At 45.2% G+C, this 23,829-nt stretch overlaps 1 protein-coding gene across 1 annotated transcript; it reads left to right on the plus strand.

Annotated features, from left to right (window-relative positions):
* Window positions 1–19,121: 19,121 nt before the first annotated feature.
* Window positions 19,122–23,694, plus strand: LOC133472244 (protocadherin-20). Its single transcript, XM_061762808.1, has 2 exons — window positions 19,122–19,273; window positions 19,432–23,694. Exons 1-2 carry the CDS (start codon window positions 19,226–19,228, stop codon window positions 22,048–22,050), a joined length of 2,667 nt encoding a protein of 888 aa, XP_061618792.1. The 5' UTR covers window positions 19,122–19,225; the 3' UTR covers window positions 22,051–23,694.
* The last annotated feature ends 135 nt before the right edge of the window (window positions 23,695–23,829 follow it).

Genomic DNA, 23,829 nt, shown 5'->3' on the forward strand with positions numbered 1-23,829 from the left:
GGGGGGAAGGCTCTCAAAATCCATGTCTGAACAATCCAGCCCTAATTATTATTTTTAGGCGCTTGAGCTCTAATAATACAAGTTCCTGAAGGTTAAAACATGTTATCTATCTGATATACAGTTAAAAACTTCAATTATTAGTTTTTTCCCCCAATAGCTATCATAGTGAAAAGTTGCCAATAGCCAAAAATGACCCATCTAATTATCTTTAAAAAATGGGTTCCTCCAACTTTCAATTTGTTAAAAGAATTCTTACCCAACAGCTTTGACACTGCTGTTTAGCCATATAGAGCTAATATCTGTGCTGTGGGCATATCCATTTTACCAGCCACGAAGCTGTGTCACAGCTTTCAAGCTAGCTTAGCAGCACTTTGATTAAAAAAGGAGACCATCGTTGATAAGACATCTGTTCGGAAATCTGTGGAGAGATTACCCAGCCTCATCTCACACAGAATCAAATGATGCAAATAAGTAAAAAAGCCTCTTGGCTGGATTAAAACCTTTTTTTTAACCCAGTAGTTCCCATTTTTTAATAGTATTGTATTGTGTAACTCCCAGCATGTGAAAATGAATTTGTATGTAAACAGAGAAATCCTATGAACTAAATGTGAAGTGGAAGCAGACAAAAAAAAGGAAGCACACATACCACAAACTTTATAGTGCAAACACAAAAAGCAGTTCAAACTGCACATCAGAAAATGGGTCAAGAATAGCAGCACCAGAAAGAATATTTTTTTCATTTGATAATTTTTAAAAAGAATTAGAATTGTAACCCATAGAACATCCATCCATCCATTTTCTGAGCCGCTTCTCCTCACTAGGGTCGCGGGCGTGCTGGAGCCTATCCCAGCTATCATCGGGCAGGAGGCGGGGTACACCCTGAACTGGTTGCCAGCCAATCGCAGGGCACATACAAACAAACAACCATTCGCACTCACATTCACACCTCCGGCCAATTAAGAGTTGTCAATTAACCTACCATGCATGTTTTTGGGATGTGGGAGGAAACCGGAGTGCCTGGAGAAAACCCACACAGGCATGGGGAGAACATGCAAACTCCAGACAGGCGGGGCTGGGGATTGAACCCCGGAACTCAGAACTGAGTCGGCCACCGTGGCCGCCACCCATAGAACAGTGTTTCTTAAATTGTTTTCATGTCAGGGATTGGGTGGGTTTGTTTTAAATTCTGCCAAGAATAGAAAACACACCATCAGTGACCCCCAAATACAGGACTGTACAGGACTGTATTTGGTTGAATGTTTCAAAATAAATTGAGGGAGCTATTTCTTTTCAATTTATACTCTACTGCTAAGAATGCACCACAGAAGATGAGTGATTTATCAGAAGCATTGATCCATCCATCCATTTTCTATAACACTAATTCTGTTCAGGGTCACAGGGAGCTGGAGCCTATTCCAGCTGACTTCGGGAGAAATGCGGACTATACCCTAGACTGGTCGCCAGTCAGTCACGTGGTACAGATGCATTTATTTTATTATTATTTTTAAAAGGTACTGTTTTTGTTTCATATGGTTCTAGCCTGTAAGTATGCACAGCAAAAAATGAGGCATGTATAGCTGCAACAGATACAATTAATTAAAAAAACGGTATTTTTGAGTTGAGACAAATGTTGGTAGTTTCAATATAGTTCCAAGTTAAAAAGCTCATGCCTTCTAGTGATGGGCACGGCAGTTCTTTTGAGTGTACTGAATCATTTGAATTAGTTCATTAAAAAGATTCGGTCAAAGGATTCAATCACTGAATCATTCAGTTCTTCTTCACAAAGTCATTCAAAAATCATTCAGTTAATGATCCATCCCTGAGGTTCACGTTCACTCAACACATTCACCGAAGGACTATGGGTTGTTGTTGTCATGTATTGTAAACTAGGAAAAGCGGGGAGATTTTTTTAAAAACGTTCGGCTTGATTATCCATCCATCCATCCATTTTCTACCGCTTATCCGGGGTCGGGTCGCGGGGGCAGTAGTTTTAGCAGGGACACCCAGACTTCCCTCTCCCCAGCCACTTCATCCAGCTCTTCCGGGGGGATCCCGAGGCGTTCCCACGCCAGCCGAAAGACGTAGTCTCTCCAGCCTGTCCTGAGTCGTCCCCGGGGTCTCCTCCCGGTGGGACGTGCCCGGAACACCTCACCAGGGAGGCGTCCGGGAGGCATCCGAATCAGATGCTCCAGCCACCTCATCTGGCTCCTCTCGATGTGAAGGAGCAGCGGCTCTACTCTGAGATCATCCTGGATGACCGAGCTTCTCACCCTATCTCTAAGGGAGAGTCCGGACCCCCTGCGGCGCAAACTCATTTCGGCCGCTTGAATCCTCGGCTTGATTATCACCTACCTATCTCTCTCTCAGCAAGCTCTTGAACATCCGGCTTTGGTTGTGAGTCGTGAACATGCGTGCAGCAAGTTCCGCTACCGACCATCCTTCCGCGTCCCCTGACGTCCAGCTAGACTCTCGCCAGCCGGCGTGACTTTTCTGCATTCCACCGCGGTGGACAGCATCGCTGACACCAGCCCCCGCCAGTCAGGCTTTCTGCTCACACACCTTACTGTTATTGTCATCTGGTTAGTGGAAAGCGTCTTTGAGTTTCTTGAGAAGCGCTATATAAGTCTATTGTATTATTATTAAATACAAAGTTTTGATGATCGCATTAGCGACACAGAGGGAATGATATGTATGTGTACATATATACATTTATTATTAATTTACATTTATTTTAAATATGTGTGCTTGTTTTCATGTGCTGGACTGACTCAAAATTTTGCCTTTAGCTTGAAGCTGCTAGTGAAAGCTATCCCCACGAGGAGGTCAGGACTTGCGGTCACTCATGAGGACGTTCACTGCATAGTACGTCGTTCCTTGCGCAAACGAATCACTCATTGTACTAGTACATTGCTCCTTAGCAGGTCACAAACTTATCAAAATCACTCGTGTGTAACGGATCACGAACGATATGTTCAACGAACGAATCACTCTTCAGTTCCTCAGTACACCAGTTCACTGAATGAATCACTCATTTCACTTAAGTCCCTCCCCTGAACAAATCTCTCTTCAGTTCTCCAGTTCCTCAGTACACCAGTTCACTGAACGAATCACTCAGTTCACTTAAGTCCCTCCCCTGAACAAATCATTCTTCAGCTCTTCAGTTCCTCAGTACACCAGTTCACTGAACGAATAACTCAGTTCACTTAAGTGCCTGCATGGGTTTTCTCCGGGTACTCCTGTTTCCTTCCACATTCCAAAAAGCATGCATGGTAGGTTAATTGAAAATAAACTCTAAATTACCTGAGTGGAAAAGGTCGTCTGTTTCTATGTGCCCTGAGATTGGCTGGCGACCAGTTCAGGGTGTACCCTGCCTCTCGCCCAGAGTCAGCTGGGATAGGCTCCAGCACGCCCAAAACCCTTGTGAGGAGAAGAGGCATGGATAGTTAACACGACATACGTTGTTGTGTACAGGTTAAATTTCAAAATAGCCATAGCCCAACCCCATCTTCCACTAATGCAATCTGTCGGGAGAAGCATTTGTTCCATTCTGAATATACAGGCGAGCAATTATGGAATGGCGCCTACCAGTGTGGTCGCCTCGGTAACGCGCTCTCTAGTATTGTCTTTGTTTTTGTGTTTTTTGTGTTTTTCGTCCGTCTTTGGAGACCTTACACGACTCACTTACACAAGGGGAGACCTGCTAACCATCAAGGAGTCTACTCCGGACTTTCTGTCACCAACTTTCGAATATCCGCTCAGTTTTTTCCCCGAGTTACTCACCGGAGCGGCGTCCGCGGTTTTCGGCGCATGGAGACGGAAGCGTCGCCACAGAGGGAAGCGAGCAGGCATTCAGGTGAAACTCCGCAAGAGAGGACACAGATTGGCGTTCCCGTCGATCCACCTCGCGAATGTACGCTCCCTACCCAACAAAATGGACGAGCTTCATCTTCTGTTAAAGACCAGTGAAGACAGGTCAAGCTCCGTAAGAGAGGTTTCCGAATGCCTCTCCCATCGATTCACCTCGCAAATCTACAGTCCCTACCGAACAAATGGACAAGCTTCATCTTCTCACAAAGACCAGTGAAGACTTCGGACGTTCCGCGGCCATGTGCTTCACGGAGACCTGGCTTTGCAACGCTGTACCCGATGGCGCTGTTATGCTTCCCGGTTTCCATATTCATCGAGCGGACCGCGACATGGAATCATCGGGGAAAACAAAGGGCGGCGGGATATGCCTCTATATCAACGAAAAATGGTGTACGGACGTCACGGTGCTCAGCACACACTGCAGCCCGCATTTGGAGTCGCTATTCGTAAACTGTAAACCATTCTACTCCCCACGTGAGTTTGCATCATTCATTCTCGCTGGCGTCTATATTCCGCCTCAAGCTAACACGAACGCCGCATTGCTAACGTTCGCCGATCAAGTCAACGAAATTGAAAAAAAACACCCCGACTCACCCCTCATTATTCTCGGGGACTTTAACAAAGCTAAACTCAACCACGAACTCCCTAAATACAAGCAGCACATCGACTGTCCTACCAGGGAAAATAATACTTTAGACCACTGCTACACCACGGTAAAAAACGCATACCGTGCTATACCTCGTGCAGCCTTGGGCTCGTCTGATCACTGCTTAATTCACTTAATACCGACGTACAGGCAAGAACTTAAATGTGCGAAGCCTACAGTGAAAACAGTCAAAAAGTGGACAAATGAAGCCAAGATGGAACTTCAAAGCTGCTTAGACTGCACAGACTGGAGTGTCTTTGAAAATTCAGCTGGCAGCCTGGATGAATATACGGACACTGTCACATCCTATATCAGTTTCTGTGAAGAGGTCTGTGTTCCAACAAAATCATTTCGCACATTCAACAACAATAAGCCGTGGTTCACTGCTAAACTTAAGCAGCTTCGCCAAGCTAAGGAGGACGCATATCAGAGCGGGGACAGGGCCCTGTATAATCGAGCTAGAAACCAGCTGACCAAAGAAATTAACATTGCAAAGAGGATCTATACAGCAAAGTTGGAAAAACAGTTTAGCGCAAACGACTCTAAATCAGTCTGGCATGCATTCCAGTCGCTGACTAATTACAAGCGACGATCCCCCCAAGCTGAGAACAATAGCACACTAGCCAACGACTTGAATACCTTCTACTGCAGATTTGAAAAGGACAGTTTCACACCACACACCAACCCGGCCGCACCCGCGACCACAATCACACCTCTGACCTCTGCGTTAACCATCCATGAACAGGATGTGAGACGCATCTTCAAACAACAAAAGATTAACAAAGCGGCAGGCCCGGACCACGTGTCTCCATCCTGCCTCAAAGTCTGCGCGGACCAGCTCGCGCCAGTCTTCACTCAGATCTTCAACAGATCACTGGAAATGTGCGAAGTTCCATCCTGCTTCAAACGCTCCACCATCATCCCAGTCCCCAAGAAACCTGCAATCTCGGGTCTGAATGACTACAGGCCTGTCGCTTTGACATCTGTGGTCATGAAGTCCTTTGAACGTCTTGTGCTGGACCACCTCAAGAGTGTCACAGGTCCCCTGCTGGACCCCCTGCAGTTTGCCTACCAAGCGAACAGATCTGCGGATGATGCAGTCAACATGGGACTGCACTTCATCCTAGAACACCTCGACAGTGCAGGGACCTACGCGAGGATCCTGTTCGTGGACTTCAGCTCAGCGTTCAACACCATCATCCCTGAACTCCTTTCATCCAAGCTTCTCCAGCTCAGCGTCTCACCTGCCATCTGCCAGTGGATTTACAGCTTTCTGACGGGCAGGACACAGCAGGTCAGGCTGGGGGAGGCCACCTCATCCACACGCAGCATCAGCACTGGGGCGCCCCAAGGTTGTGTCCTCTCTCCGCTGCTCTTCTCTCTCTACACGAACGACTGCACCTCAGCGAACCCGACTGTCAAATTCCTGAAGTTTGCAGATGACACCACTGTCATCGGCCTCATCAAGGACGGTGACGAGTCTGCATATCGACAGGAAGCGGAGCGGCTGGAGCTGTGGTGCGGACGACACAACCTGGAGCTGAACACGCTCAAGACTGTAGAGATGATCGTGGACTTCAGGAGGCATCCTTCGCCACAGCTGCCCCTCACACTGTCCAGCTGCCTTGTGTCAACCGTCGAGACCTTCAAGTTCCTGGGAATTACAATCTCCCAGGACCTGAAGTGGGCGACCAACATCAACTCCGTCCTCAAAAAGGCCCAGCAGAGGATGTACTTCCTGCGGCTTCTGAGAAAGCATGGCCTGCCACCGGAGCTGCTGAGACAGTTCTACACAGCGGTCATCGAATCAGTCCTGTGTTCTTCCATCACAGTCTGGTTTGGTGCTGCTACAAAAAAGGACAAACTCCGACTGCAACGGACAATCAAAACTGCTGAAAGGATTGTCGGTACCCCCCTACCCACCCTTGAGGACTTGCACGCTGCCAGAACTAAGACAAGGGCGTGCAAAATCCTCTCGGACCCTCCCCACCCTGGTCACCAGCTCTTCCAGCTCCTTCCCTCAGGTAGGCGCTACCGATCAATGCAAACTAGAACTAGTAGACATTCCAACAGCTTCTTCCCTCTTGCAATCAACTTCTTGAACAGCTAACTTACAATTCCATTACAACAAGCTGGCAATTTTTTGACTTGAGTTCGTTGTCACATTTCTGTATTATGTATTACTCGTGCACTCACTGTAGTTGTCTCGCCGTGCTGCACTATTTGCATATAGTGGCCACTCATGCCAGAGTAGCATCTGCTCCATTTGCACACTGATTGAGGAGTATCTGTAACATTTGCACAACCATTGTCCCAGATTATCGCAGTACTCGTCACTTTAAACCGCATACACTCCTTGAAGTCATTGCACCGGACTATTGCGATATTAGCCATTCGAACTGAGGACTCTGCATCTTTTTGCACAATTGTTGTTTGTTGTTGTTTTTTGTCAATGTCTTTATGTCTCCAAAGTGTTCTGTAAATTGACTGTCTGTTGTACTAGAGCGGCTCCAACTACCGGAGACAAATTCCTTGTGTGTTTTGGACATACTTGGCAAATAAAGATGATTCTGATTCTGATTCTGATAATTCTTGCTATGCAAGGTGCACCTTGCTGATACTGAAGATTAAAGCTATAGTAGAACAGCACATCTAGCCCATCAACAAAATAAATTCCCTCACACGACAACTCATTCTCTGCGCTGACTTGTGTCAGTCATTGGGCCTGGAAAAAAAAATATGACAAATTAGAAAAGTAACGGCGGCACGGTGGCCGACTGGTTAGAGCGTCAGCCTCACAGTTCTGAGGACCCGGGTTCTATCCCTGGCCCCGCCTGTGTGGAGTTTGCATGTTCTCCCCGTGCCTGCGTGGGTTTTCTCCGGACACTCCGGTTTCCTCCCACATCCCAAAAACATGCACGTTAATTGAACACTCTGAATTGCCCGTAGGTGTGAATGTGAGTGCGAATGGTTGTTTGTTTGTATGTGCCCTGCGATTGGCTGGCAACCAGTTCAGGGTGTACCCCGCCTCCTGCCCAATGACAGCTGAGATAGGCTCCAGCATGCCCGCGACCCTAGTGAGGAGAAGCGGCTCAGAAAATGGATGGATGGATAGAAAAGTAACAATAGAAATGTATTTAAAAAAAAAGAATTTGATTGAAAAGTATGTCACTTCAATTACTTCTCGTGATAGTTTGAAAACTACTGAGATCGACTACATTTGCCAGCCAAAAGTGCTATCTCATACATCCAAATTTTGGGGGTTGATGTTATCATTTTGTATGTAAACAATGGATGTTTGATACCACTTTTTTTTTTTTCAAACCGATACCAGTATGAGTATTTAGTCTTGAGTACTCACTGATACCGATCCCAAGTACCGATACAACTATTACTTTTGATACATACAATTTCAATGAACACAATGAGAGATGATTATAAACAAAGACCTTTCTTTCTTTCTGATGTACATGATGAATCGCCACTGTGCCAATCTCCTGCAGTGTAGCGGCAACTACTGATGAGGAGGATTTAAGCGATGTCTGATTTTCTTTGCCTTAAGTATTGGTGGCTGGCATAGGCAGCCTTTGCAAGTACCTGATACCTTGAAATAAGGCTGGTATCAGCCCGATACCGATACCTGGTACGGTAGTTGTCCATCCCGAGTAGAAACACAGTGGTAAATCTGGTATACTGTATGGACAACCAACTTCTGCATTTGGCAAAAGAGGTCAAACCACTTCCTTCCGGCACGGATAAATGGCAGAACCCTATAGCAGGAGACCGCGACAAAGCAACCGTAGGAACTTTAAACGTCTACAATGTATTTTGTTGAACAAGATTTCCCCACAGAGCCCCCAAAGATGACAATACACGATTTTCCGGCTTTATTTGTGGTTATATATATCATCTTTCTTTCTTCTTTTCCTTTCGGCTTATCCCTTTAGGGGTCGCCACAGCGCGTCATCCTGTTCCATGTAAGCCTATCTCCTGCATCCTCCTCTCGAACACCAACTGCCCTCTTGTCTTCCCTCACGACATCCATCAACCTTCTCTTTAGTCTTCCTCTAGCTCTCTTGCCTGGCAGCTCCATCCTCATCATCCTTCTACCAATATACTCACTATTTCTCCAAACTATCGAAGTCTGCTCTCTCTAACTTTGTCTCCAAAACATCGAACCTTGGCTGTCCCTCTGATGAGCTCATTTCTAATTTTTTTCCAACCTGGTCACTCCGAGAGCGAACCTCAACATCTTCATTTCCGCCACCTCCAGCTCTGCTTCCTGGTGTCTCTTCAGTCCCACTGTCTCTAATCCGTACATCATGGCTGGCCTCACCACTGTTTTATAAAATTTGCCCTTCATCATAGCAGAGACTCTTCTGTCACATAACACCTTCCTCCAACCTTTCCAACCTGCTTGGACCCGTTTCTTCACTTCCTGACCACACTCACCATTGCTCTGGACAGTTGACCCCAAGTATTTATAGTCCTCCACCCTTGCTATCTCTTCTGCCTGTAGCCTCACTCTTCCCCCACCACCCCTCTCATTCATGCACATATATTCTGTCTTACTTCGGCTAATCTTCATTCCTCTGCTTTCCAGTGCATGCCTCCATCTTTCTAATTCTTCCTCCACCTGCTCCCTGCTTTCACTGCAGATCACAATGTCATCTGCAAACATCATGGTCCACGGGGATTCCAGTCTACCCTCATCTTTTAGCCTATCCATCACCACTGCAAACAGGAAGGGGCTCAGGGCTGAGCCCTGATGGAGTCCCACCTCCACCTTAAATTTGTCTGTCACACCTACAGCACACCTCACTGCTGTTCTGCTGCCCTCGTACATCCATCCATCCATCCATTTTCTGAGCCGGTTCTCCTCACTAGAGTCGCGGGCGTGCTGGAGCCTATCCCAGCTGTCATCGCGCAGGAGGCGGGGTACACCCTGAACTGGTTGCCACCCAATCGTAGGACACATACAAACAAACAACCATTCGCACTCACATTCACAGCTACGGGCAATTTAGAGTCTCCAATTAATGCCTGTTTTTGGGATGTGGGAGGAAACCGGAGTGCCCGGAGAAAACCCACACAGGCACGGGGAGAAGATGCAAACTCCACACAGGCGGGACCGGGGATTGAACCCGGGTCTTCAGAACTGTGAGGCTGACGCTCTAACCAGTCGGCCACCGTGCCGCGCCCTCGTACATGTCCTGTATTTTTCTAACATATTTCTCTGTCACTCCAGACTTCCGCATGCAGTACCACAGTCATAGGCTTTCTCTAGATCTACAAAGACACAATGTAGCTCCTTCTGACCTTCTCTGTACTTTTCCATCAACATCCTCAAGGCAAATAATGCATCTGTGGTACTCTTTCTAGGCATGAAACCATACTGTTGCTCGCAAATACTCACTTCTGTCCTGAGTCTAGCCTCCACTACTCTTTCCCATAACTTCATTGTGTGGCTCATCAACTTTATTCCTCTATAGTTCCCACAGCTCTGCACATCACCCTTGTTCTTAAAAATGGGCACCAGCCCACTTTTCCTCCATTCATCAGGCATCTTCTCACGTGCTAGAATTCTATTGAACAAGCTGGTCAAAAACTCCACATACAGCTCTCCTAGATGCTTCCATACCCCCACAGGAATGTCATCAGGACCAACTGCCTTTCCATTTTTCATCCTCTTTAATGCCTTTCTAACTTCCCCCTTACTAATCATTGCCACTTGTGGTCCACCACACATGCCTCTTCTACTCTCCCTTCTCTCTCATTTTCCTCATTCATCAACTCCTCAAAGTATTCTTTCCATCAAGCTAGCACACTGCTGGCAACATATTTCCATCTCTATCCTTAATCACCCTAACCTGCTGCACATCCTTCCCATCTCTATCCCTCTGCCTGAACAGCCTGTATAGATCTTTTTCTCCTTCTTTAGTGTCCAACCATACATGTCAACATATGCCTCTTGTTTGGCCTTTGCCACCTCTACCTTTCCCCTGTGTCGCATCTCAATGTTTTCCTTTCACCTATCCTCGGTCCTCTCAGTGTCCCACTTCTTCTTAGCTAACCTTTTTCCTTGTATGATTTCCTGTACTGTGAGGTTCCACCACCAAGTCTCGTTCTCTCCTTTCCTGCCAGAAGATACACCAAGTACTCTCCTGCCTGCCTCTCTGATCATCTTGGCTGCAGTGGTCCAGACTTCTGGAAGCTCCTCCTGTCCACCGAGAGCCTGTCTCACCTCTTCCCGAAAAGCTGCACAACAATCGTCCTGTCTCAGCTTCCACCACATTGTTCTCTGCTCTGCCTTTGTCTTCCTAATCTTTCTCCCCAACACCAGAGTCATCTTACACACCACCATCCTATGCTGTCAAGCCACACTCTCCCCTACCACAACCTTACAGTCGGTAACCTCCTTCAGATTACATCGTCTGCACAAGATGTAATCCACCTGCGTGCTTCTACCTCCGCTCTTGTAGGTCACCCTATGTTCCTGCATCTTCTGGAAAAAAGTGTTCGATACAGCCATTTGCATCCTTTTTTACCACCATCTGTCCCACCAAGTTCCTTTGCTGGATGCCATACTTACCCATCACTTCTTCATCACCCATATTTCCGTCACCAACATGTCCATTACAATCTGCACCAATAACGAATGTCTTTCTGTCTCAGATGCTCAGAACTACTTCGTCGAGCTCCTTCCAGAATTTCTCTTTCACCTCACCGCATAGCCACTAATCACATTATACATAACACCCTCAATTTCAAGTTTCAGCCTCATCACTCGATCTGATACTCTTTTCACCTCCAAGACATTCTTAGCCAACTTTTCTTTTAAAATAACCCCAACTCCATTTCTCTTCCCATCTATCCATCCATTTTCTGAGCCGCTTCTCCTCACTAGGGTCGCGGGCGTGCTGGAGCCTATCCCAGCTGTCATCGGGCAAGAGACGGGGTACACCCTGAACTGGTTGCCAGCCAATCGGAGGGCACATAGAAACAAACAACCATTCGCACTCACAGTCATGCCTACGGGCAATTTAGAGTCTCCAATTAATGCATGTTTTGGGGATGTGGGAGGAAACCGGAGTGCCCGGAAAAAACCCACGCGGCCACGAGGAGAACATGCAAACTCCACACAGGCGGGGCCAGGGATTGAACCCGGGTCCTCAGAACTGTGAGGCTGACGCTCTAACCAGTCCTCCACCGTGCCGCCTCTTCCCATCTACACCATGGTAAAATTATTTAAACCCTGCCCCTAAACTTCTAGCCTTACTGCCTTTCCACCTGGTCTCCTGGACGCACAATATATCAACCTTTCTCCTAATCATCATGTCAACCAACTCCTGAGATTTTCCTGTCATAGTCCCAACATTCAAAGTCCCCACATTCAGTTCTAGGCTCTGTCCGCAACCCTGTTTTCCGGGTTTGGTCAAGTGATGTTCCGCATATAGCGGATTAGTCTGGAAATCATGGTTATGTGAAGTAATTCATTGTGTGAGCCAGGTTTAAAAGCCAGGTGAAGCAGTAACAGAAATATAGATACGAAAATACTGGACCACCCACAAAATGCTTATGATCAGCTCAATAGTTATTAATCATGTCCATGTGTACTGCACTGGTCAACCCCAGTGCACCAGTTGAACTGTAAACCGACTAAGATTTTTCCTGTGAATTGATTTTGATGGCTTAAAGCATCTGCCTCACAGTTCTGAGCTCCGGGGTTCCACTCTGACTCGATGTCCCCCGCCTCCCTCGGAAAATGAGCAAAGTTCTGTCGGAGGTGGGAGTTGAAACTCCTTCTGACAGGGGATTCTGCCAGACGTTTCCAGCAGACCCTCACAATACGTTTGGGCCTGCCATGTCAGACCGGCATTTTCCCCCACCATCGGAGCCAACTCACCACCAGGTGGTGATCAATTGACAGCTCCGCCCTTCTCTTCAACCAAGTGTCCAAGACATGTGGCCGCAAGTCAGATGACATGACCACAAAGTCAATCATCGAGCTGCGACCTAGGGTGTCCCGGTGCAAAGTGCACGTGTGGACACCCTTATGCTTGAACATGGTGTCCATTATGGACAATCCGTGATGAGCACAGAAGTCCAATAACAGAACACCGCACGGGTTCTGATCGGGGGGGCGTTCCCCCCAATCACGCCCTTTCAGGTCTCACTGTCATTGCCCATGTGAGCATTGAAGTCCCCCAGCAGAACGATGGAGTCCCCAGCGGGAGCGCTCTCCAGCACCCCCTCCAAGGACTCCAAAAAGGGTGGGTACTCTGAGCTGCTGTTTGGTGCATAGGCACAAATAACAGTCAGGACCCATCCCCTCACCCGAAGGCGGAGGGAGGCTACCCTCTCGTCCACCGGGGTGAACCCGAATGTACAGGCGCCGAGCCGGGGAGCCATAAGTATGCCCACACCTGCTCGGCGCCTCTCACCGTGGGCAACTCCAGAGTGGAAGAGAGTCCAACCCCTCCCGAGAGGACTGGTACCAGAGCCAAAGCTGTGCGTGGAGGCGAGTCCGACTATATCTAGTCAGAACTTCTCGACAAAAAGGGTGGGTACTCTAAACTGCTGTTTGGTGCATAGGCACAAATAGCAGTCAGGACCCGTCCCCCCACCCGAAGGCCGAGGGAGGCTACCTATTCCCCCCGGCTCGGTGCCTGTACGTTGGGGTTCACCCCGGTGGATGAGAGGGTATACCCACACCTGCTCGGCGCCTCCCACCGTGGGCAACTCCAGAGTGGAAGAGAGTCCAACCCCTCCCGAGAGGACTGGTACCAGAGCCCAAGCTGTGTGTGGAGGTGAGTCCGACTATATCTAGTCGGAACTTCTCGAACTCGCACACCAGCTCGGGCTCCTTCCCCAGCCAGACAGGTGACATTCCACGTCCCTAGAACCAGCTTTTGTAGCCGGGGATCGGATCGCCAAGGTCCCTGCCTTCGGCCACTGCCCAGCTCGCACTGCACCCAACCCCAATGGCCCCTCCCACAGGTGGTGAGCCCATGGGAAGGGTTAGCCTTTCGGGTGCCCAGCCACCAGGCGCTCGCCTTCGAGCCCTACCTCCAGGCCTGGCTCCACAGGGGTGACCCGGGGACCCGCGTCCGGGCAAGGGAAACCTAGATCCATTTATAGTTTTCCTCATTTAGGGTATTTTAGCCGTGCTTTGTCTGGTCCCTCACCTAGGACCTGTTTGCCATGGGTGACCCTACCAGGGGCGTGAAGCCCCAGACAACTTAGCTCCTAAGATCATTGGGACACACAAACCCCTCCACCACGATCAGGTGACGGCTTCCAGGAGGGGCGATTAATTTAACATAAATTAAGCAATCTGAAAGACTCTGAAGAGTACAATACGGCAAAATGAACACATTATCTTCACGGAGAAAAACATTTATTTACACCGCCCTTGTACATTTGATGTACAAATGTAAGATTATAATTAAATTTGCCTCATTACTTTGCTTTTTTGTTTTGGCCTCCAACTTGAGCAAGGCCCATCTCCACCTGCACATGATGCCTGCTTCAAGATGTGTCACATGAATAGCATCCTCCTCTTTAAGCACTCATTCTGGAAAATTATTCACTAAAATAATTGTCTGTTTCACTTTATTTTTCACGATTAACAACTTCAAAGACTAATCCCAAATGCATCCTCCAGGAAAATATTAAGTACAATATTTTTCTGTTTCTATTGGCCATTTCTGAATTTGAAGTTAGTTCATTCTGTGTTTTGACATAATCCCTAACATCGCTAACCGCAAAATGGTCGCTAGGTAGGCACGACAATTAGCCGGGCTGGGATATCTAGTGTTAATACCTATGCCCCGGAAGCCCAATAGAAAATGTTGTGTGAGGTCATGTGACTTTCTTGTGTCGTTTGATTGGTGAACTAGACTTAAACATCACTAGCGCCTAAATTCGGAATGCAGAAGTCGAAGTCATAGTCTCGTGGACGAAATAGTTGATAAATAAGCAATAATTGATAAATAATAGTAGCGAGCGGCATTTGGATCATTGTAACTGAGTAAAAGCACTGTTACTTCTTAGCAGCAGAAGCGCCGGAAGTGTTTTTTCTGGTCTCGTCAACTCCTGTGACTTATTCAGTGACGGCGACCTCCGCCTCCAAAGATAAAGTCATCGGATCTATACGATTCACGTAAATCGCCTATTTTGAGTTCAAACGCCGAATTTCGCCAAAAGGCCACTGATTTGCATGTATGAAGTCACATGACTTAAAATAATTGTCAGTAATGTAACACACCGAGACATTAGTTCGTTTATTATAGGGCAAAAAACACGATGCAAAAAAGTAACAAAAAATGACTGATAGCACGTTGAGTATGCCTCTCTCACTCCGGAACCATACACGTTCTAAGACACAGTTGTAAAGCAGCATAGACGTTAATCCGTTTATTTCACGTTTATTGTCAGACGAAAAAACATGATTTTTGCAGATGACATTTTGATCTGCAGTGAAAGCAGGGAGCAGGTGGCGAAACCATTAGAAAGGTGAAGGTATGCAGTGGAAGGGAGAGGAATGAAGATTAGTCGAAGTAAGACAGAATATACTGTATGTGCATGAATGAGAGGGCTGGAGGGGGAAGAGTGAGGCTACAGGCTACAGAAGAGATAGCGAGTGTGGACGACTTCAAATACTTGGGGTCAACAGTCCAGAGCAATGGTGAGTGGGGTAAGGAAGTGAAGGAACGGGTCCAAGCAGGTTGGAACGGGTGGAGGAAGGTGCCAGGTGAGTGAATGTGACAGAAGAATCTCTGCTAGGATGAAGGGCAAAGTTTATAAGACAGTGGTGAGGCCAGCCATGACCTACGGATTAGAGACAGTGGCACTGAAGAGACAACAGAAAGCAGAGCTGGAGGTGGCGGAAACGAAGATGTTGAGGTTCTCTCTAGGAGTGAGCAGGTTGGATAGGATTAGAAATGAGCTCATCAGAGGGACAGCCATGGTTAGATGTTTTGGAGACAAAGTTAGAGAGAGCAGACTTCGATGGTTTGGACACGCCCAGAGGAGAGATAGTGAGTATTTTGGTAGAAGGATGATGAGGATGGTGCTGCCAGGCAAGCGAGCTAGAGGAAGACCAAAGAGTAGGTTGATAGATGTAGTGAGGGAAGACATGAGGGCAGTTGGTGTTAGACAGGAGGGTCCAGGAGATAGGATTACATGGAAAAGGATGACATGCTGTGGCGACCCCTAGTGGGACAAGTCAAAAGAAAAAGAAAATGAAGTCGGGCGAAAAACAAAACAAAAAATAACAAAAACAACTCTCAGATAGCACCTAACGTGTCTCTCTCGCTGGGGACCAAACCTTATCACAGGCGTTTAACGCCGGTTTTCAGACATTTGTTCAGCCCCTAAATGGATATAACACAAAATGTCATTTCCACACGACATTAGGTAAAAAAAATAAAAAATGTGACTAACATCAATTCCAGACACCCAACTGGCAAGTTCAGGTGGCAGCCGTTGAGTTTAAGTTATCCAACTTGCTCGCTGGCAGGAAAAAGTTTCTTTGCAGGGAAGAAAACAATGATGGCTATCAATATATTTTTCACTCACTTTTCTATCCTTCTTCCCATGATGCAATGCAGTTTACGGTAAAAATGAGGGATTACAGTAGTGCTGTGCATACAGGCCGGGGTGGGACTTAATTAAACGTACTGCCATGAGATTTGCGATTCGCCAGCGTTGTCACTCACTTCGACGAATGACCAATGAGCAGCCAGCGTCAGGCAGCACCGTGCAGGTGGGGGAGGGACTTAATTGAACTGAATGTACTGGTGTACTGAAGAACTGAACGTGAACCTCAGGGATGGATCATTAACAGAATGAGAGAGCACTTGAATGATTTTGTGAAAAAGAACTGAAGGATTCGGTAAACAAATCTTTTGAAAGAATTAATTATAATGATCCAGTACACTCAAAAGAACTGCTGTGCCCATCACTAGAATTGATCAAAATGTCACTCTTTCACATGCTACCTAAAGTAATAGTTTTATTTATTTAAAATAAATAAATAAATAAATAAAAAGTACAGTACAACATATATCAACAATAAATGTGACAGCTAAATAAGTGTATACTTTCCAAGAACCACATACATAGAAACAACAACAACATTTAACGTAACAATAAGGATGTTAATTATCCATCCATCCATTTTCTTTACCGGTTATCCTCACTAGGGTCGTGGGCTGCTGGAGCCTATCCCAGCTACCTTTGGGCGGGAGGCGGGTTACACCCTGAACCGGTCGCCAGCCAATCACAGGGCACATAGAAACAAACAACCATTCACACTCACATTCACACCTACGGGCAATTTAGAGTCTTCAATCAACCTACCATGCATGTTTTTGGGATCTGGGAGGAAACGGGAGTGCCCGGAAGGAGAAAACCCACACAGGCGGGGCTGGAATTTGAACCCCGTTCCCCAGAACTGTGAGGCAGATGTGCTAACCAGTCGGTCACCATGCCGGCACGTTAATTATTGGAATTCATAAAAAATACACTGCATTGTGGGAATGGCGCGGCTTGACTACACGTATGCTTGTTTTCGTTAGCATTAGCAACTAGCTTTGTGAGCGATTACACAAATAGTTACACGGCGGGCTGTCCGTGCGCGCTCTGGGCTTTCTGTTCATTACAGTCTGGTTTAGTCAGTGTTGTGTAGACTTTATACCGATCTGATCGACCTTATCGGTATCGGCCGATATTTAGCATTTTATGTTGATCGGCTTTAATGTCATAATTCACCGATCCGATTAATGACGTCATTGAACGGTTCTGCAAAAGACATTTACTCCACGTCGCCATTGTGCACAGTATATTTGAATCCAAAAGCCAGTTTTTTTTTAGCCTTGCCTAGCCTTTAGCCAGGCCAATAAAGTTATTACAAAAAAAAAAAAACATGTCGGCAGTGTGGGACAGACAACACGTAATGCCCGGATCAGCCAACAAGACAAATTTGCTCTTTCACGATTGCACTATGTCAGACTACTGCAATAAAATCTTGTATTCCGATACCATCGTATCCCGCTTTTTTACGATCACTGGGCTTTATCTTGTCAACGCAAATGCGACCGGATACACTCGTTACCGTGGCGACGACAACAAGAGTCAACGCTGCTCAGGAGAGGGCGTTCGTTTAAGGCTTGCTCGAGGTATGTTCACGCACTTTTTAGAATCAGAATCATCTTTATTTGCCAAGTATGTCCAAAAAACACACAAGGAATTTGTCTCCGGTAGTCTAGTACAAGAACAGACAGTCAATTGACAGAACACTTTTGAGACATAAAGACATTGAGAAAAACAGTCACTGAGCAATAAAGGGTTGCTAGTTATCTGGTAATGCCGGTACAATTTCTTTTTCTTTTTATTTTTTTTGACAATTGTGCAAAAAGATGCAGAGTCCTCTAGCACTTAGAGCAGTTTGAATGACTAATATAGCAATAGTCCGGTGCAATGACCATTGTGCAAAGGGCGCCAAGACTTCAAGGAGAGTATGCAGTTTAAAATGACTAGTAGCGCGATAATCTGGGACAATGTTGATTGTGGAAATGTTGCAGATACTCCTCAGTCAGTGTGAAAGTGGGGCAGATCCTACTCTGGCATGAGTGGCCAGTATTGGTCAACACAGATATGCAAATAGTGCAGCGTGGCAAGACTACTACAGTGAGTGCACGGGTATGTATATCATGATGTAAAAAAAAAAAAAAAAAACTCGAATCTACAGAATAAATCACAGGAAAACAAATGTTTGATTTCTGTGTGGAACCACTAGTAGCTGCCCACATCCGACAGTTTCAAGCCCTTTGCACCTCAAAGCAATTTACAAAAATGTTCCCAAACTGTAGGGTCACAGTCATTGTTTACAAGAATGTTTTGGGGATTAGTATTTAGATTAAAATGTTGGAAGGGAAAAGGATTCATTGTTTATCAACATTAGGATTGTGTGTGTGTGTGTGTGTGTGTGTGTGCGTGCGTTTTTTCCGATGGACTTCAATCACTCATTTTCTCTCAGCAGTATGTTTCCAATCCCAGCAAACAGCTGGCCTGGCATTTAGAACACATGGGGATTAGGGGGTGAATTATTTAAAGGCTCAATCCAGAATCAGACCATATGACTACTTATGATGCCAAGCTCTGCCTTCTGATCATTTTTTGCCATTAACTTCATGAACAAAATTGCTGTGAGAAAACTGTCAATCCATCCTCATCATATTAGCATACATTTGCCTTCCTTTTTATTTGTGGTTTAGTTTTCAAAAAATTCTAGATTAAAGCAATCTCTTGTGTGGACGTTTTGAATTTTACTTATTTGGTCCATGTCAAACTCAATTGTTATTAATCATACACCAGCCACAGGAACCCCACGCTGCAGCTTGTATTGATGTGTGAGTACAGAAAGGGCAGGCGTGTGATGATGCATGTTAAAAGCATGTGAAACGAGTAATCTGTGAACTGCAGATGTCTCAGTGGCCGTGAGGTCTTATTGGTTCGCATGTGGGACTGATTTGCATATGGTGGGAGTGTCCTGAGCCAGCACTGGGATGAATGAGTTTTTCAAGTCAGACAGCAAGTAGGCTTTGGACTCGGCACAGATCTGCATGGCTCAAAATGCCTTCCTTATTTAAAATGCTGAACCTCCTGCTATAAGTGGAAACTGTTGTAATTGGCTTTACTGTAAATATGGTCAACAGAAAACACCCCAGACTTGGCAAAAGAGGGGAAATATGGGTAAGTGGTATTTTAATCTACTTTTGAGTAGAAGTAAACAGAACTTTAGATGCATAGAAACTACTTACATACAATTGTGTTTGGCAGTCGAACATGACTGACAATATAGATTGGTACATTTTTTTATTCAAATGTTTAATTATTATCTCGTGTTACAGGGATTTTTCATCCTTTTGCTTTACACCGGCCCTCTTTCCTGTTTTGCAACTTTCAGCCAAGCAAAAGAACTCATCTATAGAATAAAGGAGGGATTACCAACAGGAACCTTCATAGGAGCCATTGCAGTGGACTTAAATTTGGATTTTACAGTTGACCCCCCCTATTTATTCAGTGTGGCTCAAAAGAGGCTCAGTGCACAGTATGTGACACTCAATAATATCACTGGAGAGTTTTTTACATCTGCTACAGAGATTGACAGAGAGACACTTTGCCCTTATAACCCAAACAGACATGGATGTTTCCTCTCACTGGATGTGTTTGTGCTTCCTCAGCAATATTTTCAGCTCATTAAAGTAAAGATGATCATTGAGGATATCAATGATAACAGACCAAAGTTCCCTGTGGATGAGATTCTTATATCCATACCAGAAAACACACCCATTAATGCTCGCTATGCGGTGGAGCAGTCTGCAGTTGACCCGGACCTGGGTCTTCATGGAGTGCAGACCTACTGGCTTGTGAATGACTTTGGCGTGTTCACACTGGATGTCGAAGAAAATGTAGGAGGGGAGCTGACACCCTTTGTCATCGTGACAGAATTTCTTGACCGAGAGACACAAGATGAATATATCACAGACATTATTGCAGAGGATGGGGGGACCCCTTCTCTACTTGGTGCAGCCACTTTAAAAATTGTAATCTTAGATGTGAACGATAATTGTCCACAGTTTACAGAGTCACACCTTAATGTAACTCTGCATGGGAACTCCACCAAAGAGACACATTTGGCACGTCTACATGCTTTTGACCCTGACCTTGGTGCTAATGCTCAGATCGACTATACTTACAGTGAGCGTGTGCCAAGGGAGACCAGAAGCTTGTTCCATTTGGAAAGAACTACAGGGGTGATCAAACTAGCAGGGAAAATAGACACTGGTACAGCCATGCTTTACAAACTCATTGTTCTGGCAAATGGCCCTGGTTGTATTCCCGCTGTTGCCACAGTTGCTATTCATTTGATAAAAGTTCAAATGGGGCCACCTGCAGTCATACCTAGATACATCGCACAGGAAAAAGATGGGGTGGTAAGAATTAAGGAATCTGAGCCAGAATATTCTCCTATTGCTTTTTTTACTGTCAAAAATATAGATGCCCATGAAAGGGTGGACTGCCATTTGGAGGGGACAGGTCCTTTCAGGATTGGACCCTATCAGCTTGTCAAAAATGAATACCTGCTTGAAACTACAGAGCCGCTGGACTATGAAATGACACAAGAGTATGAGCTCATTGTAGTTGCTGAAAACAATCAAAGGCTCATCATCAAGACATTCCTCAAAGTGCAGATTTTGGATGAAAATGACAATGCGCCAGTTTTTCAGCAGTCTTTAGTGGAAATATCTCTTGATGAGAACAATCCACCAAACACCTATCTCACGCAGCTCCATGCCACAGACCAGGACAGCGAAGCCCGAGGGGAGGTCATCTTTCTTCTTGGAGGCAATGCCCCTGGGATCTTTGTTTTAGATCATGTGACAGGTATCCTGAGTGTGACCACGTCACTGGACCGTGAAGAGAAGGAGACATACCGCTTCATAGTGAGAGCAGTGGACCAGGGAACCCCAAGGAGGGAGTCGATTGCTACTGTGGTGGTGACTGTGCAAGACCGCAATGACAATAGCCCACGCTTCATCAATAAGGATTTCACTTTTTTTGTGCCAGAGAACTTCCCAGGTTACGGGGAGATTGGGGTGCTCTCAGTGACGGATGCTGATGTTGGGGAAAATGGCTGGGTGGCCCTTTCTATCCTCAATGGAAGTGACATTTTTATGATAGACACAGGCCGAGGCACACTAAGAGCCAAGATCTCACTTGACCGAGAGGAACAGGGGACATACCAGCTATGGATTGAGGCCGTAGATGGTGGGGAACCTGCGCTCTCCTCTGTAACCATGGTGACCGTGCTGCTGTTGGATGTCAATGACAATCCACCGATTGTCCTCTTCCCTCAGTCCAATCAGTCCTACATGTTGGTTCTACCCAACACCCTGCCAGGAACATCCATAACAGAAGTGTATGCTGTGGATAACGATACAGGAATGAATGCTGTGATTGCATATAGTATCATTAAAAGGAAGGGAGGGGAGCCTGGGTCTTTTTCCATCGACTCAGAAACAGGAAACATCACTTTAGAGAGGGAACTCAGCAACCGAGGTCTCCACAGCCTCCTAGTAAAGGTCAGTGATCATGGTCAGCCAGAGCCACTTTACTCAACAGTCATGGTTAACTTATTTGTTAATGAAACTGTGAGCAATGAAAGCTACATTCAGAGTTTGCTGACTAGAGAGGCTGATATTGAAATAGAGGACAGACCTTGGCAGATAGGTCAACTGCAGGAGGGACCTGAGAGGTATGACATGTTTCCATGTAAACCTGCCCTCATTGCCCTTTCAGTGACATGCCTCAGTCTGTTCTTCTCCCTTGTTACACTGACAGCTTGCATATGCTTAAAAAGATTTCAGAAGCAAAAGACAAAATCTGAAGTTCACTTACCTTTGAAAATGAAGAAAGACTCTACGCAGATCAATAATAGGAAGTTCAGGCACGTCTCAAACATTTGATGTCATATCCACACATCTGTTTATACCAATTTTTACAACACACACTGTGAGAAGTCTACATAGAATTGGTCTCTTCAGTCTATATGTAAACATTTGTTCTTGAAGGGCAAACACTTAAATCATCAGGAACACGAGATCTAAGAAACAGCAGTAACAAAAATGCCTTTATAATTATACTATTTTTCACAGGTTTAAATTTAATATACAGTTTATTAATGTAGCTGTAGTTTGCAGTGGTGTGTAGAAGTGCAATGCATCATACTGAGAATGGGGGCTTGACATTAATACCTGCAAACCTGTCAAGCGTGGGTGAATTTTAGCAGTGGTGGGTAACACTGCCACTCACTAGCCACTTTGGCGGGCTGTATTTCAATCAGACAGTGAGAAAAAAATAATAATCCCGCCCCCCCATTGTGGAATGTATTTCAATTGGGAAAAATATTGCTCAGCACTGAACACCTATTACCAAAAAACAAAACTGTTGAGTAGTGAATTTAAATGCTCTGGAAAACCACTAGCCACAATGGCTGGTGAGCATGTTATGCTCAGCTGAGAAATATTTACATTATTTTATCCATCTGATGCAAATAAGTATGATAGTGTACTGCTGCAAACTACAATAGTAAATTTTGATGCAGCTCTTTTATTGAATCTCAATCTCACTAAATTGTGCAGGTGAATAAAATGCTATGCTCGGTGAGTATACATCCTTAGACGACTGCTTGCAATACGTTTTTCTTTGCCACATGGCTAAATTCACAGAATTTTGTCAAAGGAATGGAAAATGAAGTTAGCAGTGGCAACCATAACATTAAATGAGAAATGCTTTGAAAATGATGTAATCATGTACATATTGAACTGTTTTTCAAATTTGGATATACATATTTATAATGCACAGTTAATAATTTTTATTTTTGTTGTACACCATCCGCATTAACATCATACCTGTCACACTAAGTCATATCAAAACATCTTTTTTTTTATGAATGAGAAAATATTTTTAAATGTCTTTTATTGCAATATTCATATTGTGTTCATGTATTTTGTAAGTAACAGACAAAGAGGAATGCTAACCTATTATATTTCTGCATTTGAATGTAAGCTTGAGTAAGAGTCTACCCAATATAAACATGTATGTAATGGTACACAAATGCCATTTAAAAGCTTTCTATGAGGTACGTTTGTCAATCATGCTTGAGTTTTGGGGGGAGGGGGAACATGTATGTAATGGTACACAAATGCCATTTAAAAGCTTTCTATGAGGTACGTTTGTCAATCATGCTTGAGTTTTGGGGGGAGGAGAAATGTTAAATAGATCTTCACCTTGGTCCATCCATTTCATAAAGAGAACTGACCTAAGGGCACCTGGACTTGCTTGTAGACATTTCACCTCTCAACCAAGGGGCCTCTCAAGGTTTTATTAAACTTAAACCTGTTATATATCCAGGTGCCATGGTTGGCAAGATTTTTTTTTTTTATTGACACAGATTTCATTAAATTACACCATATGTGACACTGGTGCATTCAGTTTTTCTGTGTAGTTAAATAATCCAAATCACCCTCTACAAACGTGGAATTCTGAATGTGTTTGAGATTTTACAAAATGTTTGTGAGAAAGAAAATAAAGTACTTTATTTTATTATACATTCGCGTTTGTATTTGTATTTGCGAGTCTGATGTGTTTTGCTTAAATTGACAATGCATGTAAACATCATCAATACTGGCACCTCAAGAATCCTCATCAGAAACCTTAAACACAAATCGTGTGGTGAAAAAACC

This window comes from Phyllopteryx taeniolatus, chromosome 2, assembly GCF_024500385.1.
Source record: "Phyllopteryx taeniolatus isolate TA_2022b chromosome 2, UOR_Ptae_1.2, whole genome shotgun sequence".
NCBI classification, from domain to species: domain Eukaryota; kingdom Metazoa; phylum Chordata; class Actinopteri; order Syngnathiformes; family Syngnathidae; genus Phyllopteryx; species Phyllopteryx taeniolatus.

What these genes read in the sequence shown, in the direction of transcription:
- LOC133472244 (XM_061762808.1), top strand. Translation starts at nt 19,226, where the DNA reads ATGGTCAACAGAAAACACCCCAGACTTGGCAAAAGAGGGGAAATATGG. An exon ending in GCAAAAGAGGGGAAATATGG is followed by an intron (nt 19,274 to 19,431) that starts GTAAGTGGTATT and finishes CTCGTGTTACAG; the next exon opens with GGATTTTTCATCCTTTTGCT.